At 37.3% G+C, this 17,650-nt stretch overlaps 2 protein-coding genes across 9 annotated transcripts in view; both read left to right on the forward strand.

The window, feature by feature from the left end:
* Window positions 1-430: 430 nt before the first annotated feature.
* plod1a (procollagen-lysine, 2-oxoglutarate 5-dioxygenase 1a) lies at window positions 431-12,422 on the forward strand. Of its 3 annotated transcripts, XM_027166941.2 has the most exons (20): window positions 431-662; window positions 2,472-2,563; window positions 2,651-2,784; window positions 3,266-3,429; window positions 4,417-4,529; window positions 4,663-4,726; window positions 5,709-5,806; window positions 5,918-6,019; window positions 6,736-6,867; window positions 7,097-7,218; window positions 7,390-7,494; window positions 7,729-7,854; window positions 7,991-8,132; window positions 8,645-8,758; window positions 8,842-8,907; window positions 9,010-9,114; window positions 9,271-9,417; window positions 10,045-10,170; window positions 10,372-10,497; window positions 11,790-12,422. In XM_027166941.2, the coding sequence occupies exons 1-20, from the start codon at window positions 569-571 to the stop codon at window positions 11,943-11,945; spliced, it is 2,328 nt and encodes a 775-aa protein (XP_027022742.2). In that variant the 5' UTR covers window positions 431-568; the 3' UTR covers window positions 11,946-12,422. The 3 variants fall into 3 exon arrangements, with proteins under 3 accessions (XP_027022742.2, XP_027022744.2, XP_027022743.2); XM_027166943.2 differs by lacking the exon at window positions 10,372-10,497 and having other exon boundaries at window positions 432-662; XM_027166942.2 differs by lacking the exon at window positions 10,045-10,170 and having other exon boundaries at window positions 432-662.
* A 1,168-nt stretch (window positions 12,423-13,590) lies between these two features.
* The window catches only part of mfn2 (mitofusin 2), a 16,132-nt gene continuing 12,072 nt past the window's right edge, over window positions 13,591-17,650 (forward strand). The window contains exons 1-4 of one of the 6 annotated variants that reach the window (XM_047799936.1): window positions 13,591-13,705; window positions 13,930-14,078; window positions 16,726-16,904; window positions 17,551-17,650. The exon at window positions 17,551-17,650 is cut by the window's right edge and continues 36 nt beyond it. In XM_047799936.1, coding sequence (XP_047655892.1) covers window positions 16,730-16,904; window positions 17,551-17,650 — 275 coding nt within the window. In that variant the 5' untranslated portion in view covers window positions 13,591-13,705; window positions 13,930-14,078; window positions 16,726-16,729. Of the gene's footprint in view, window positions 13,838-13,929; window positions 14,079-15,212; window positions 15,549-16,725; window positions 16,905-17,550 lie in introns of those variants that run through there. The other 5 variants (XM_047799938.1, XM_047799935.1, XM_047799933.1 and 2 more) reach the window with 5 other exon arrangements.

Here is a 17,650-nt window from a genome sequence, read left to right on the forward strand (position 1 = left end):
CATTTTGAAAAATCTCCTATGAGAAGCACTGCAATAAAACTGCTGTTAGTTAGCCTTTGATAGGTTTTTCTCACATTTTCTCACTTTCAGTAACTATATTTTTCTTTCACATTTGAATTCAGTTTAAGAGGTAATCATTTTCTGCTTTAACTTTAGTAAACCATTTGAAACTGGTGTAACTGCTGAACCCCAGCATGATAATAATACATCATAAACTTTACTAGCTATTTTTTTCTCATGTGACTAACTAGCACTAACCATCTCAACCCTATCAATATGGTTATTTTCCTGATTTTTGTTTAAAAACAGGGTTTGAATGTATATCACTACTTAGATACAAATCCGAAGTCCTTACTGAAGCATTAGGCCTAAAGAAATCACTGTATCATGTCCTGCCCCTGCTTTTGTAGCTGCATGCTAATATAGCGTCGTAGCTAACTGGGCAGTCTCACTGGAAAGGGTGGGCTCACCTCTGTTTATATAAGTTAGCCTAACTTTTACTCGAAACCTCTAGAACCCAGGACGCATTTATTTTCGATAACACCACGATTTTTTTTTATTTATAAATATGAAGACCGAAACGCTAACATTTGTGCTTGGACTTTTATGCATGAGCGTATTTTCTCCGTTACACTGTGAGCCAAAGGGACCAATTCCTGAAGGTAAAGCTAGGATTTACAGAGCATACAGAAGAGAGCTCAATGTTAGCGTGTGTTAGCAAATGTAGCATAAACAAACAAATCATAGCTTCGAACTGGTGTGTATGAATGTAGAGGTTTGTGGAAATGATAAGAATGGAGCTTGTGATAAAATCCTCTGTGTGTGTGTGTGTGTGTGTGTGTGTGTGTGTGTGTGTGTGTGTGTGTGTGTGTGTGTGTGTGTGAGAGAGAGAGAGAGAGAGAGAGAGTGTGTGTGTCGCTGACGTGGAGTGTGCATGCCAGAGCCAGTTCAGTTATTTTACAAGCAGCGGCTGAGATTTTTATTATATATATATATATATATATATATATATATATATATATATATATATATATATATATATATATATATATAGTTTTTTTGGTGTTTGTGTGTGTGTGTGTGTGTGTAAAATAGCTCAGATGCTCAATCCAGTACTTTCAGATTGAATTGATTTATAACTCTGTCAGTATAACAGCTAAATTCATCCTTCCGGAATTCCAAACACAAAACGAGTTTCCTTTTATTGGTGATTTTTTTTCCTCCAAGTTCTAAAGTTTTATCGAAGCTAATTCTTATTAAAGGTAACTTCAGTATTAGACTTACTGTTAGAAGTCACATAAAGAAGATCCGCTTTCTTTCCTTCGTTTTTTGTTTCCCTTTAAAGAGCTGAATGCTGAGTAAACAAAACATGCATTTGCGCCATAAATGAAAAAAAAAAAGGTTCCTCTTACAGTTATATATCCGTTTATGACACGTTTCTAAATGTGTAGAATGTCGTGGTAAAGGGGAAGAAAGAGGTGGATGTTTTATTCCCCATTATTCACGACCCCCGAGGCACGTAGGCTGCAGGGCTCCTCATTTCATTCTCACAGCTCCATTTGGACATGAAGAAATGATCAAGTTTTATCAGGTTTTTGCTCTTAGTTTTAGTCAAGATTTGCAAATTCATTCAAAATCATTCATTTACTGGACACTTTAATCTTAAAACTTCATACTTAAAACATGATTTCTTTTTTTGGAACTGTATAAGTTTGTAAGACTGGATGTTTATTTTTATAGCAAACTTACAAACTGGTTGGCGGTAAAGCATATATATATATAATTATTATTATTTTTTTTTTTGTAACTTAATTTGGGGCCCCATGTGATTTATCCTTATTGCAAAGCAAACACTATTTGGCTACTATTACTACTACACTACTTGTCAGCGAACCCCTAGACAGTTATAATAACAGGTGTAATAAAACGTCTGGAGAGCTATATTTGTATATATTCATTGGTATATAATATTAGGGAATTGTTTCACATTGGATCGGGCTATTACATTTCAGTAGGATGTCTGCCTGATTTGACTAGTTATGTCAATGTTAGGGCTCTGAGATTTAAACCCATCATCCTCCTTTGCATTAATTGTGGTTTAAGGAGCTCGTTCAGGGGCCCAAACGATGGGATTTAAACTTGTAGTCTTGTGGTCATAGTTTAAGCACAGAGCATTTAGTTGGTGAAGTGTACATTATCATCCATTTGTGGAAAAACTGCTATTTTCTTAACAATCCTTTTACCAAACGTCACATAGAAATTTGAAAACCTCAGAATGAAGTAAAATGAAGAAAGCTTCATGCAGCTGGAGTTTTACAAGGAAAGGTTTTTTTTTTTCATTGCACAGAAAGCCACTCTGTTAAATTAAACCCAATAACACCTATGCACACAGAGTACTTTTATCAGCAGCATCTTATGTCTTTACTGTAGGAATAATTTCATTTCTGCACATCTTTTTTTTCTCCCCACAGATAAACTCCTAGTATTAACTGTAGCTACAAAAGAAAGCGATGGATTTAAGCGGTTTATGAGATCTGCACGGCAGTTTAACTACACAATTAAGGTTTTGTGATATTTCTCTAGCTTTAAGCATAAGTGCATGCGTGTGTTGTTGCTCCCAGTGCTAATCATTTATTTTTCCCTTTTGTAGGTTCTTGGCAGGGGTGAGAAATGGACCGGTGGGGACTACATGTCTGCGCCAGGAGGAGGACAGAAAGTGCGACTTTTGAAGTCTGCTTTGGATAGCGTAAAGGAGAAGGACAAAATCATCCTCTTTGTAGACAGGTATTTACTCCTACTGTTGATTTATTTAAATAAATTACGCATCCGTTAAGGGTAATTTTACACTGAAATGAAAAATTCATAGTCGAACTATAAAGGGCCAGAAACACTGGATTAGATTTTAGATTAATACTTTTATTTATTTTTTTTTTTTTTAGAACACTTTACTGAAAATGTACGAGATCATAAAAAATTATCCTTAAACAATTACTTTCATAGCAAAAAATAGATAATCTATTGAAGGGACTAAGGTTTAAAACAAATGCTGAAATTTCACATAAGGAAAATGATGACTGTTTGACAGCGGTGGCGTTTTAGCCACTTAAAGTAATTCACATTGAGATTTGCGCTGTTCACAAGATTATTGTGTATTGAAAAAAATGTGATGTCGTAATGAGCAAAAATAACATTGTGGCTAAAGATAAAAGCTAGTCCAGAACTTTATAAATGTGAGACCTTAATCTTGTCTTGGGATGTCCTGCAGCTATGACGTGATCTTCTCTTCGGGCCCAAAAGAACTGCTGAAGAAGTTCCAGCAGACCAAGCACAAGGTGGTATTCTCTGCCGAGACCCTCATCTGGCCGGACCGCCATCTGGAGGACAAGCACCCACATGTCAGGGAAGGGAAGAGGTTTCTCGGAGCAGGAGGCATGTGCTTGTCTTATTGTTGACACAGCAAACATTGTTCACTAAGCTGTTAACACTTGATGAGGTTAATATTTGCACTGACATTCCCATCTCTGGTCCTGAACAACCTTCTCCCTGTCTTGTTTTTCCTGCATCAACACACCCATTCAACTAATCAGCTAAGTGATTTTGACCTTTGGGTGCTTTAGAGCAAAGAAAACCTGAGTTTGGCACCAGGTTTGGGAACCTGTAGTGTAGTATATTACTTCATTTTATATAAGAAGTAAAGTTATTTAAGTAAGCACATTTCTAAGGAATTAAAGTGCTCTGATTGGAAAATAATCTCAGGATTATTATTATTATTATTATTATTATTATTATTATTATTATTATTATTATTATTATTATTATTATTATTATTATTACTAGTACCAAAGTTAATTCCAATGATTAACTTCAACTAAATAAAGAATTTATTTAAATATCCTGTTATGACTTGTGTTATTACGCCTGTAAACAGTTGTTCTCTCACCAGCATCTCTTCTTTTTTTTTTTTTTTTAGAATCATATAACACGCCCACCATCGAAGCCGACGTAAATCCACGGTTATCATAGAAACAATAGTTGTTTTGCTCCCGTAGCTGTGACTGAAAATAAGTCAACACCTTTGTGATTCAGATGTCTCCACATTAAATGTTTGCCATTTATTGGACATCCTGCCACGAGTTTGAAGCTGCCCCATTTTCCTTAACATCTAGTCTTGACTATGTTCAGTAAATGTACTACATTGTTATTAGCTGATGTAGTGAACGAACAGCTGTGAAAAAATCTGGCACCGTTTGATTGTCAGTAAGCAGCCCCCCCTTCACCTTCCATGATAATGTGAAAATCAGATGTGGGAACATGGAAACATGAGACAGGAAACTGGAAACCGAGAAACAATCCCATTTGTTATACCTCTAGTTTCTGCTGTAGTGCTCAGAGATCTTCTTCCTTTTCTGTGTCCAGGCTTCATCGGCTATGCCCAAAACATTAAAAAGATGGTCTCTGATTGGTCAGGGAAAGATGACGACAGTGACCAGCTCTTTTATACCAAACTATACATCGACACTGAGAAGCGGGTGAGCATCATCTTTATCGTTAACATTTTGTAAAAGAAAGAATCACGTTTGTCTCATTTTTTTTTTTTTGAGCATTAATAATGTGTTTTGGTGCTGATATTTTCTCTCCTCTGCCTTGTCATTTCTTCCACAGAAATCCATAAATATAACTCTCGATAACAAGTGCAGATTGTTCCAGAACCTGTACGGAGCTCTAGGTGAGTTGTCATGCCGTGTAAATGTAGGCAAAGCAAAAGAGTTTGATTACACAGGAGAAGACAATTTACTGAACTGCTTTATAGGGAAGCAAAGTTGCTGACTTGTCCAAGAACAGTGTAACAACACTGCAGATTTTATCGCTTGTAAACATCTACACTAGGAGGGCCTTAAAAAAGAAAGGCAGATTTACACCTTTTCTGTAAATTTCCTGCTTAATGATGCCTCAGCTTTGGCTTGCTTTGATGGTAAGAGTAAAGGATGGAATTGATGATCTATTTTGCGTTGAGTCCAGACTCATTTCTTCAGAAGGTCTCGCTGCAGGAATAGGAGCTAGAGGCTGGAGCTTTGGCATTCTTCCAAACTTCTGTAAGCCCTTATTTCCCCGCCTGCCTCCGTTTGCCCCAGGGAGTGGAATGTGAGAGTCGACTGTAGGATGTGCCTGTGCACACGTAGGCCAGCTGAACGCAAAGCCACCGTTTATTCTTGTTTCTGCCTTCAGTCCGGTGATAGCTAGGTGCTAAGAGAAACCTTCTGTGTGTTCTCAAAGCCTCAGCTCTCATTCTCAACTGGCTGTTAGTGTGACCTATTAAAACCACTGTAAACAGCTGGGCCTCTGGTAAATGAATGATGATCCAGCAGATGCTTTTGAATAAATGTTATTTATTCTGCATGTTTATGGGGGTGGCGTTAAAGAAAGCAACCTGTTCTGTTTGAGCAGAAGAGTAAGCTCAGATTGCAGTTTGACTGTATTTCCTTTATTGGCAGTAGATAAAAGATGACAGAATCACTTGGTGCAAGAGATCTGTGTTTAGATAACTGCACAAATGTGGAGGAAGTAGTGCAGTACAAAAGAGCGTTCTTTCTTTATCCTAGTGGGAAACCTGTCTTTTCTGGGTCATTTAACAACAGACAGCTCACACAACTGTTACAATGAGGCTTGAAAGGGAAATGTTGATGGGATGGGGTTTTTTTTCCGATCAGATGAAGTGGTGCTCAAGTTTGAGAATGGAAGAGCGAGGGCCAGAAATGTGCTCTATGACACCCTACCTGTTATCGTCCATGGAAATGGGCCTACAAAGGTAAACAATGCTTTAAAAAAAAAAAAAAATCATTCCGTCGGAAATATGCATTAATAATGTATTATAAGCCTACTTTTCATGAACGCTTCTCTATTTGCATGCGTTTTCTAGCTTCAGGTAAATTACCTTGGCAACTACATCCCAAAGGTTTGGACCTTCGAGACAGGCTGTACGGTTTGCCAGGAGGACTTGCGGCCTCTCTCGGGACTCAAGGTAGTTTTTTTTTTTTTTGCTTTGAGTTCCCTTTTGTTTCAGGCCTTATAGGTAATGGAGGCCTTTTTAACTCCAGGCATCACATTTGATCATCCTTGTATCTAATTTTTTTATTGTTATTATTCTCTTCAACAATACTGTATGGATTTATACCCTTACATTCTTATGCTCAGGATTTTTCACATCCCAATTAGTTTAGCTGGAGTTTTATGTAATTTGGTGTAATATGCTTTAAAGTGAAAATGAATTTTTATTGTAATAATAAAATTAAAACCTATTGTGTCGTGTTATTTGGCATGTTTTTTTTACTGTAATGCTTTAAATGTCATAATTCAAAATCTTATTTCCAGTCTTATAGTTAAACTTGGTGTTATCTTAAGATTTATAAGCCAATAATCTTCCTGAATATACAAACAAAAAGGAACGAGCCTTTAGCTAAACCTTTGAGTGTAATGAGAGTGTAATGACAAAAAAAGTAAAGATCTACCTCTACTCTACCTTTACAACTTTATTACCAGTTATTAGTTATATAAAGATATATGATTAAGATATTGCTTAATAAGAAACATTAAATAAGGTTACATTTTAATGTTCTTTGAATTCCTATAATGTAAATTTGAAGATTTTAACTGCTGGAAACGGCAAGACAAGATAGATCGATCATCCTCAGTGGAAAATTGTACAGTATAGAAGATGAGCTTGTCGTTCGTCCGCAGGAGAGTGAGTATCCCAGCGTGGTCATCGGCATCTTTATTCAGCAGCCCACTCCATTCCTAACGGTCTTCTTCGAGCGTCTTCTCCGTCTCCAGTACCCCAAAAAGCGCCTTCAACTCTTCATTTCCAACCAGGTGAGACGTTATGCTCATCATTTCAGTCCATATTTTAAACAAACAACACTCTTGATGGTTTTGTATATATTTTGATATCTTGTATTGTTTTAAAAATATTTGATACTGTCATTATCCAATTAAAAGTTTAGTTTGACATCTAGATTCTTTTTGAATTCTTTTTATTATCATTTTTTCAGACTTTTTTTCACGTATCGTCTCCATCGTAATTGATTTTGTTCTTTTCCAGGAGCCCCATCACGAGCAGCACATCCACGCTTTTCTACAGAATCATGAGGAGGAATATCAGGCTGTGAAGCTGATCGGGCCCAACGAGGGTGTCGACCACGTTACGTCACGCAATATAGGCTTGTGAGTTTTAAAATGTCAACGACATTCATGAAAATTAAGGTGTAAATCCGTCTCGGTCTAACATACCAGAGCGTGTTGTGTGTTATTCCTGGAATACACTAATTGCTGTCAGTTTATCTGGAATAAAGACTCTTAATTTTCTTTTCTTTCTTTCTTTTTTCCCCCACAAAGTGACATGTGTCGAGATGATATGGAGTGCGAATACTTCTTCAGTATGGACGCAGATGTGGTTCTGAAGAACGAAGACATACTTAAGATACTAATCGAGTTAAATAAGTAAGTGAGACTTTTTTGTTTGTTCACAAAAAATATAGAAAATCCTCCAAGCCAGTTGAATACACCAAGATATAGACTTTTCTATGAATTATTAGAAAATTATTGCTGCTTCTCTGGAAATTATTGTTGCCCCTCATGAGATTGTGAAACTGTGGCAGCAGCAGAGGCAGCTATCACACGAAGACTTCGTTATTAAACCCGGTCCCAGTCATCGTCTCATTCCTTTCTCCACAGACCATTCATAGCGCCAATGATGAGCAAGCCCGGTCGGCTGTGGTCTAATTTCTGGGGAGCTCTTAGTGCTGATGGTTACTACGCTAGGTCTGAGGATTATGTGGACATTGTTCAGGGTCGCAGAGTGTAAGTTTATCTGAAATTTACCCGATTTTTGCGGACGTGTGTATTTGAGAACGGTGCATGAAATTCCGACACAGGGATCATATTGTAGACTTCGCTTGGCAAACTGTGACACATATTTTTTTGTGTTCTTCTTCAGGGGTATCTGGAACGTTCCATACGTGTCTCAGGTGTACCTGGTGAGAGCCGACATCCTGAGGAACGAATTAAAGGCTCCGGATCTCTTCCAGTCGGCAAGCCTCGACCCAGATATGGCCTTCTGCTCCAGAGTGCGGGACCAGGTCAGTACACTGACAATTTTTTTCTTTAAAATGAAAAAGATGCAGTCAAAATATGATTGCAGACCTGTTTTGGCGCTAGATGGTCTGGTTCGAGTAGCTCAGAAACTCCTGATTATCTGGAATTTTCACAAAAGTCTTTAGATTTTACAAAGGAAAACAAATCCAGAGAGCAGCAGTTCTATGGTCAGAAATGGCCAGACTTGTTGATCAGAAAGCTCAGGGAGAACGGCCAGACTGCTTTTAAGCTGATATTGAAGCTGTGGGAATAAAAAAATAATCATATCAATAATTACAACATCGGGCTTTCAATTAAAAAAAAACCTTCTCCTTTAGGCAACACCCAGTTTTTTTGTTTTTTTAAAAAAAATCCAATTAAATATACAAATTCACATGAATGTATCGACCTTTTGGTATTATTTGTGCAGGAGTCAGCAGAATATTTATTTATTATTGAAAAAAAGGCTAAATTGTATGTGAGCGCAGATCCTGACTTCTTTTTTTTTCCCGTTAAGGGAGTCTTCATGTTTGTAACAAACATGCATACATACGGCCGAATCCTGAATACGGAAAACTACCAGACGAATCACCTTCACAACGATCTCTGGCAGATCTTTGATAACCCCGAGGTACGTGGAAATTGTGGATATTTCTACTATCATAAGACATCGCTATCGCTAATAATAATTCGCTGTCGGTTATTTCTTTACAGGACTGGAAAGAGCGATACATTCATCCAAATTACTCAAGAACTTTGAACGACAATCTAATTGAAACGGTACGTATCAGCGGCCGAAGACTGGCTGAAGGCTTCATTGTTTTTAAGATAGGTTATCCAAATGTCCCGCCTTACTCATTAACATCTTCGCCTGTCGTGCAGCCGTGCCCTGATGTATACTGGTTTCCTATTTTCACCAACGTGGCTTGTGACCAAATTATTGAAGAAATGGAAAATTTTGGCCAGTGGTCAGGAGGTGGCAATGTGGTATGGAGTTGTTGTTTTTTTTTCACCATGGGAGGTATTTCCCATTAGGTTAAACACACACGTTTATGCTCCACGTTTTAGTTCTTTTAAAGAGCCATAATTCCTATGCACAGGAATTCCTTCTCCAACGTCATACTTGTTGTTTTCTTCTTGCAGGACACACGGATCCAGGGTGGCTACGAGAACGTCCCCACTATTGATATTCACATGAATCAGATCAACTTTGAAAAAGAATGGCACAAGTTCCTCTTGGAATATATTGCACCAGTGACGGAGAAAATGTTTCCTGGGTATTACACAAAGGTACTGCCCTTTTTTTTATGTCTCGCTTTCTCTCTCTCTCTCATTCACACTCTCTGTCTTACACATTTTTTTGTTTAAGGTATAGAATATTACTCCTTCTCTACAGCGATCATTGTCATGTTTTTATACCCTGTGTTGAAGTAAGACTGCACCATATTGCTGTTGACTTACTGTATGACCTGCCTCGTGTAAAATCGTCCCGCATTTTTCCATCGCATCATTTTTCCAATTAAGAAATGATTATATTGTGTAGATATGAGTGAAAGTGTTTAATAACCTCTTGTTACATTCAACATTATTCATGCAGGTTGACCAGATAATGCAAATTAATTAAATTCTCAAAAGACTGGTAAGTCACTCATGCCTGGAGCACACTACAAGATTTAATACATTCTTGTCTCTGGATATAATCACAGATTTATTTCGTTTTATATATTTTTTACAGTACCGATTCGTACATGTAAGGTTAAGACTAGATTTTATACACGCTTATATCGAGACATTTATATTACATTACTTGGTGAATCAGACTCTAGTGTGGCCCAGGCATAATTTGTAAATAAACCCCAGAGAGAAAAAGTTAGATTTGCCAGATTTGTCTCATCCATGTCTTTTTTTTCTCATCAGTGTACCTCCTACCTGAACTTTGTAGTGAGGTATAAACCTGACGAGCAGCCCCTGCTCACCCCGCATCATGACGCCTCTACTTTTACTATTAATATAGCACTCAACAGCAAAGACGTTGATTATCAGGTAAATAACGGTCTCGTTGTCACAGAAGGAGCTGCACTGAAAACACAAAGAAAGGAGACACTCTGGTGGCTGTAGTGATGCAGGGGAGCTGGGCTTTTTTTTCCCCCCTCTGTCCTTTTTTCCTCGCTCTTGTGGGACGCTGTCCAGCTTGTGAATGCTGCATGACCTCTTTTGTGTGTGTCTGTTGTCTCTCCTTTGCAGGCTCAGTTTGACTTGGCCTTTGTAGTTAGGTATAAACCCGATGAACAGCCGTCGTTAAGGCCTCATCATGACGCCTCTACTTTTACTATAAATCTTGCCCTTAATCAAGTGGGAATTGACTTTGAGGTGAGTGAGAGAGTGTCTTCTGGTGTTCGTGTGTAACCTAAGGCTGCTTTTTTTTTTCTTCCTGGGATTAATATGTCAGTGACATATTATATTTTAATAGACTGTGGATTTTTGATGCAAGTATTTGACATTGACATGTACACCCTTATCTAGAGCGACTTACATTTTTTTATACAACTGAGCAACTGAGGGTTAAGGGCCTTGCTCAGGGGCCCAGCAGTGGCAGCTTGGTGGACGTAGGAATTGAACTCACAACTTTCCGATTGGTAGCCCAACATCTTAACCACTAGGGTACCACATCCCTGATTTCACCCTCAAAAAATCATGCTGCATGTTTAGGCTGAAACCGAAAGCATTTTTATGTTGGTGATGTGATTATGCTTTTACTGCCTGTACACTAAAAGGTCTTAACTAGTTTTTCCTTGCATGTAGGGCTAAATTGACTTCAATCTGCATTGCGACTTCAGACAATTCACATTTAAACAGTTCATTCACTTCTTTTTACTCTTTCATGCTCAAACAGCCATTTACCTTTTGACTTCCTGTTTGTTTGGCTTTAACACCTTTGGAATAAAAAAGTCCACATCAAACATCAGAGGGGGAAAGAATTGAGCCGACCAGATCAGCAGTTTGTGGCCAAAATGTGCGAAGGCACAAGTGCAAATAAAGAAAGCACTCTATTCATGAACTTAAGCATCATACATAATCTTTACTATAATATGCATCATGTTTCTGTGTGCTGTTCGTAAATTAAAACGCTTTCTTTTGGCCGATTCAGCGAAGTATCAGACAGCGGATTGTTGTTGAAATATACCGAAAAATGTAATATACTCCTCGAAATATATTAAGCGTATAAAGTTTCGCCTGGTTAAATACATGAAGCTTTGTTACATTGGCCATACAAAATTCCCTCTTAATACATCAAAGGGTAAATTATTGTGTAGGTAACTTATAAGCCTTATAGACTTATGCAGAATTAATAAAAAAAAAAAAGGTTTTGAGATTTGCAAAATGTTTAGAAATTTAATATGCGTACTTGTATAATTAGGTAATTAGCCTCTGTTTTCATTTTCTTTTTGTTCCAGGAAGATAGTGTTACTATATAAAGCATGTGTTTCAGCCTGTAGGAAATAAGCAAGCAAACAAACAAACAAACAAATAAATAAATAAATAAGCAAGCAAGCTTCAGTAACAGGCTCATGTATTTACTTTAATTTAACAGTGTACTTTTGGACAGGGTTTTGTCAGCAAGCATTTCTATGTGACTAATTATCACTTTCTTCTATCTTCAGGGTGGCGGCTGTCGGTTCCTCAGGTACGACTGCTCCATACAGGCTCCAAGGAAGGGCTGGGCCCTCATGCACCCTGGCCGTTTAACACACTACCATGAGGGTCTACCCACAACAGCGGGTGTCAGATACATTGCTGTCTCATTTGTGGACCCATAATTTGTAAATCTTTAAAGGAAATCCATGTTACAGTCACTTTCTTTAGTCCAAGACGTCAATCAATGTAACTGTGTTGAAAATCATTAAAACTGTGCCTTTCATTGTTGTAAAAGTTATACTGTACTACCACATCTGTAATTCGAAGGCCAAAATAGTTTACTTTGATTTTTTTTTTTTTAATTTATTTATCTTTTTTTTTTAAAGCAGTCACTCCATTCATCTGGTATGTTGTTTGTTTTTTTTTTTTCAAATTGGCCTGGGATAACTGAATTATACACTCTCTTTTTTCTTGATACGTTTCCCAGGGAAACAGTGCTACTGTTTAGATGAGGCTGATGTATATTTTGTGTGTTTTGTCTCTTTTAATTCATTGTTTAATGGTAAAGCATCCATTTTTTTTATTTACAAAACAATAAAAAGTGACTGTTTTCTTTATATTTTTTTTTATATTGGATTAAAGATTATTTAACACCTTGATTTTACAAAGTAAATCCAATATTTGTTGTTGTAACATATTAGTCTTCATTTGTAGATCTGATTATATACAATAGGGGAACTTCTTTATATTAGCTGAGGACACACATTTCAGTCAGGAGGCACTGTTTGTTGAGAAAACGTGCTGGGCTTCGTCCCAGGCTGTGTTCACCTGAATGAATCCTACCATGATGAATGCTCAAATTGTTCCTCGCTGTCCTTCCTTGAGCTTAAGATATGCTGGCAGGTTCCATGATGCTCAGATCTTTTTCAGTGAGACTTTCAAAAAGGAGGGAAAATAAAGTAACTGCAGAATATAGAGATGTTCTTGATACACGAAGACAGGCAATCTTTGCTGGTTCGGATCCCACCAAGCAAAGGCAGTAACACTCTGAATGTGACTAATATTACAGATAGACATTGATTGTGTAAGCTACTGTGATTAACTTAGTGAATCTCACTGATTTACTCAAGTCATTTAAAAAAAAAAGTAATGATTATTCTCGTTCACTGCTGCTCAAATATATTAAAGTCCCCGTTATTAATATATTTGTTGAATGTACTACTGAATGCAAAAGAAAACAAAAGTAGTAATTATATTAAGTTTTATGGAAGTTCTCATCTATCTTCACTCTCTCTAGTTACTAGGTTTTCAAAAAGTGCATAAAAACCAACTTAAAAAGCAATATTAATTATTATTTGCAGTTCACAATAAGTCCAGTAGTCGGTAGTAGTGTATTAACCTTAAATAATAAAAAAAAAACATAAAAAGAAAACTACCATAGAGAAACTTGAACAGTACTAAACATGACATAGTCAATAATTGACTTACTCGTTTTTTTGCAGGTAAACCCATAAAATGTGGTTTATTACGTTATTTGTTATTCTTTAATAACAATTATAAAATATTTTTTAAATAAACATCTAACATTTTCATTATATATATATATATATATATATATATATATATATATATATATATATATATATATATATATGTGTGTATGTGTGTGTGACAGAGATATACAGTTCTGTCATATATATATATATATATATATGACAGAACTGTATATGATTTGTAACCTCTAATCTATATAATTACATGTTAATATTAAAAAAATGTTGTTAATCGATTACGTTTTTAAATTTCGTTTCAAATATGGATGGTATTCTAAATTTGCTTATTTATATTTTTCATTGTATTAACATTCTGTAGTACTGTTATGGTATATGACAACGTATGGCGCGTTATGATGACGTCATAAATTGTAGCCGGAGGAAAGTAGGTAATGCTAATGCTGGCCAGTAATCGAACAAACGCCAGTTTTATGTAACCGAGCTACTTACTGCATTTATTTTTTCAGCTTAGTAGGGACAGTTGTGTTGGTAACGATAACTGAGATATTTCTACATCATTTGTTCGTTATTTGACTTTATATATCGAGCTTACATGTCACTATCTTACTAGCTCAGCTCGCTAATGCTAATACTGTATTACTTTTACTTTCAGGTAGCAGCTAAAGGTTCACTGGTGTTTCTCAGTTTTCTGCTCCTGTTGTTTACCATATCAGACACACTGTTAGGGGATTTCAGTGAGAGGAAATAAACGTTGTTTTGGTCCAACATGCCTGTAGACTTCTCATAGTCGCTTCTTCCCTGGTAAGTTGATACTGATTTTCAACATTAGTTCTATTTCTGCATGTTGTGTAATTTAATGTTAATGATCTTGATTGGAATCTCTGTCAGTAATTTGACCACTTTTAACGGTGATGCTAGCCAAGGACACGCGTTGGTGTCTTTAAGTTGGAATATGATCTGTTTCATGCTAATATACATGCTTAATTATTTAGCTAATTAACTCAACTGTATGTAACTATTTTATGGAAATAATAAGTATATCTTAAGCATCGAGCAAACCACGCCCCCCTTTTTAAATCAGGGTTCAGAATGACGCCATAGACATCCACAGAAATCAAGTGCTTACCATCAAGTATTATTATTCTTGCATAATAGCTGTTTAATGAATGCGGTTATACCAAGAATTAGGAATTAATTTAGATTTAAATGTAGTATTGTGGGGCAAGACCTAGTGGTTAAGGTGTTGGCCTACCGATCAGAAGGTTGTGAGTTCGAATCCCAGGTCCACCAAGCTGGCACTGTTGGGCCCCTGAGCAAGACCCTTAACCCTCAATTGCTCAATCGTATAAAAAAAAGATAATGTGGTCCTAGAGCACTGACTGAATGTTTGTGGAAACCTGAACAATATATAGCCATTTGTTTTTGCTGAACATCTTACTGCAGATTTAGTCCCCTTTTGTTGTTTTAATATCCCTTTTCTTCTATTTCTGTAAACGCTTTCCTCTGCGTTTTGTAGTGTGTGTGTTTGTGGGGATTTGAGCTCATTCAGACTTAAGAGCATTAGTGATGCGGTGTCAAATAAAAATATATAAATCAATTTTAATGTCACATTTAAGCACTGATCCTGTGTAATGCAGTCATATTTAATATGACTTTATTTCTAGGATTTTGAGATTATTAGCCATCTTATCTCGGCTTGTAAGTAGAATAATAGACTAATATATACTGCAACATGGATTGTAGTTGTTGATCACTACCACTGAGGCTTGTTTAATAAGACTATAATAGTGAAAGTTGAGTCAAACTCCTTCACGTGAGCTATGGCACATATACGAGGGGCGGGCTCAATGGGCGTGGCTTTAGGACAGACAGACAGACGGACGGACGACGCAGCCAATCAGATGTCCGTGTTGTCTAACGCGCAGTTAAATCGCGGAAGTGAAAGAGTATACAGTGGAGGTGTAACCCCTATGTGAGAGACATGCGGTGAACACATGAAGCAGCATTAAATACACGACGTGTGTGGATCTTATGAAGAACGTTAGGAGATAGTGGTGATGCCGGATTAACGCGAAAATATCAGCTTTGCCCGGATTTTGTGTGTCGGTGTAGAGAGCAGTGTCTTGTATGACATTGACATTGGACTTGTTCGTTTCTGCTTCCTGTTAACTCTCAGCTGAAATCAGCAAAGAATGTTCTGTAAAGATTTCTAAATTCTTTACTTGTTTTTAAGCTAGATTTCTTATCGCAAGATTGTTGTAATACTCCAAGGTAAGGACTTTTATTATGACAGCATTAGTATCTGTTTATTTCCATGAGCGACTTGCTATTTAACTGCATCAGAGCACACATCACTAATGTAGTCTGTTTGTCTAGCATGACAGAAATGTGCATTTAGACCTGTATGGATTTGATAACTAAATATTATAGGGGAAAGTCAGGTAGCTATCTACTTATCTAAGCTACATACAAATAAATTTGAGGCAAGTGAATTATGTGATCTGCACACAAGACGTAGAAAAAGGTCTACTTTAGGACAGAATATTCCTAATTTATAGCCTGGTCATTACAGATTATGTTATTCAGCCTTAGTGGAAGTACACGGTGTAGAGGGAGGCACTAATTTATAGTTTCAGGAGCTGATCCCTGATCTTCTCTTAGTGTGTGCAGTGACCTAAAGTTCAGGGAGTGTGCTCAAGGTGACTTTTGGTGTGTGTGTGTGTGTGTGTGGTGTACAGCATATCTGCAATCCTCACGAGTGAAACTGATCACAGTCTTCTGTTGACTTTGGCAGAGCTCTTATTTACCAACACAATTTCATCATTTCTCTCCTAGGGTGTAGAGAATCACATACCTCATCCTTTTAGCCACACCATGATTAAGCCCGGTGTCTGAATTTATTTAAAAAATTATTTGAACCCTATTTCATGTTTTTAAAACAATAGCGTTTCGAAAAGCATCTATTCCAGCCCCAGCATTAGAACACGACAAGCAAGCAAACAAGTTCATCTGGAAACTTCTCCTTACAATAGACACAATAGGAACATTTCTACCCTGACATCCACCATTCCATCCCAATATGCTGATTTCTATTCACCCTGGCTATTCTTATATCTATTATGTGTTTAGTTTTTTATTTAAACCAGCTTTTTAGTTTCCTTAAATGCTAAAAATGGGTCATGAAGTGGGGGTGAACTCTGTCTGCACAGTTGCCAGCCAAGTGTTCTGAAAAACGAAATGAAATGTAATGTATAATGTGTTTGAAATGTATTTTTATCCCACAGTGTAGTTGAGTTTTTATTCTGATTGGTCAGAAGGTGTTAATTGATTTCCTATTATCTGCAACCACTTAAAGCTCATATGCTGACTGGTGAGTCTTACAAACCATTTCCTAAATCAATCACTCAGTTGCTTTTTGTGCTTTCCATTTTTCTCTTTCTGGCTTCAGGGCAATGTCTCTAGTTTTCCTGCGGCCCAACACTAGCGCAGTCGGCAAAAAGGACAAGCGACTCATGGCAGAGGTCAACGCTTCCCCGCTCAAGCACTTCGTCACCGCCAAGAAGAAAATCAACGGCATCTTTGAGCAACTCGGCGCCTACATCAAAGAGAGCTCTGGGTTTCTGGAAGGTAAGCGCTTACAGATGTGTCATCATCGGACTGAAGCGTATCCTTATAAACTCTGTTAGATGCGGATTGCAGGCTGAGTCACGGATCATTTATCAGCTCTGTTAGTTTATGGGTCAGCCTCAGGAATGTTAATGGGTTGGATGGCACACCCCTGAGGTTGTGAGGGATGTGAAGGTTTTACTCGTTACAGAGTGACACAGACGGGTTTAGGTTGTGTCTCAAACGATGTACACTATGCACTTACACTATGCACTACATCCTCTGGCATCTAGTGTATGAATTTTCAAAGGGTTTTATCATGTCATATGGAACATTATGGGAGTTTTAGCTGTTTCCCAGTCAATGGGAAACGATGTCAAACATCCGAATGAGACGTTCTTGATTTAACATAAAACGGTGCATTTGTAGAATGTTGAAAAGTAAATCCCAACGTGGACTAATGTCTAAGGCATTTGTAAAATGTCCATCTCAAAAGTAACATAATAGCAAACAACATTTTTGCTGAATTATTATTTTTTAGACAATTACGTAAAAAGCCTGACTGCAGTTAATATATTGTGTTGTGATGTTTGAGAGAGAGTTACAACATTTGTACAAATATAGATGGATTACTGGCCGTCATAGTCGTGTTGTGTTTGTGTATCAGAGACGTACAGCAATGAGGAGCTGGATCCAGTCACTACAGAGGAGCAGGTGGCCGAGGTACGGGGTTACCTGTCCAAGGTGGCAGGGATCGGCGAGGTGCT

Source organism: Tachysurus fulvidraco, chromosome 14, assembly GCF_022655615.1.
Source record: "Tachysurus fulvidraco isolate hzauxx_2018 chromosome 14, HZAU_PFXX_2.0, whole genome shotgun sequence".
Taxonomy (NCBI): domain Eukaryota; kingdom Metazoa; phylum Chordata; class Actinopteri; order Siluriformes; family Bagridae; genus Tachysurus; species Tachysurus fulvidraco.

Excerpts from the sequence above, each read along its gene's own strand:
- plod1a (XM_027166941.2), top strand. The coding sequence starts at position 569 with ATGAAGACCGAAACGCTAACATTTGTGCTTGGACTTTTATGCATGAGC. Across the intron at positions 3,430-4,416 it reads GAGGTTTCTCGGAGCAGGAG|GCTTCATCGGCTATGCCCAA; the intron begins GCATGTGCTTGT and ends TTCTGTGTCCAG. Across the intron at positions 4,727-5,708 it reads GAACCTGTACGGAGCTCTAG|ATGAAGTGGTGCTCAAGTTT; the intron begins GTGAGTTGTCAT and ends TTTTCCGATCAG.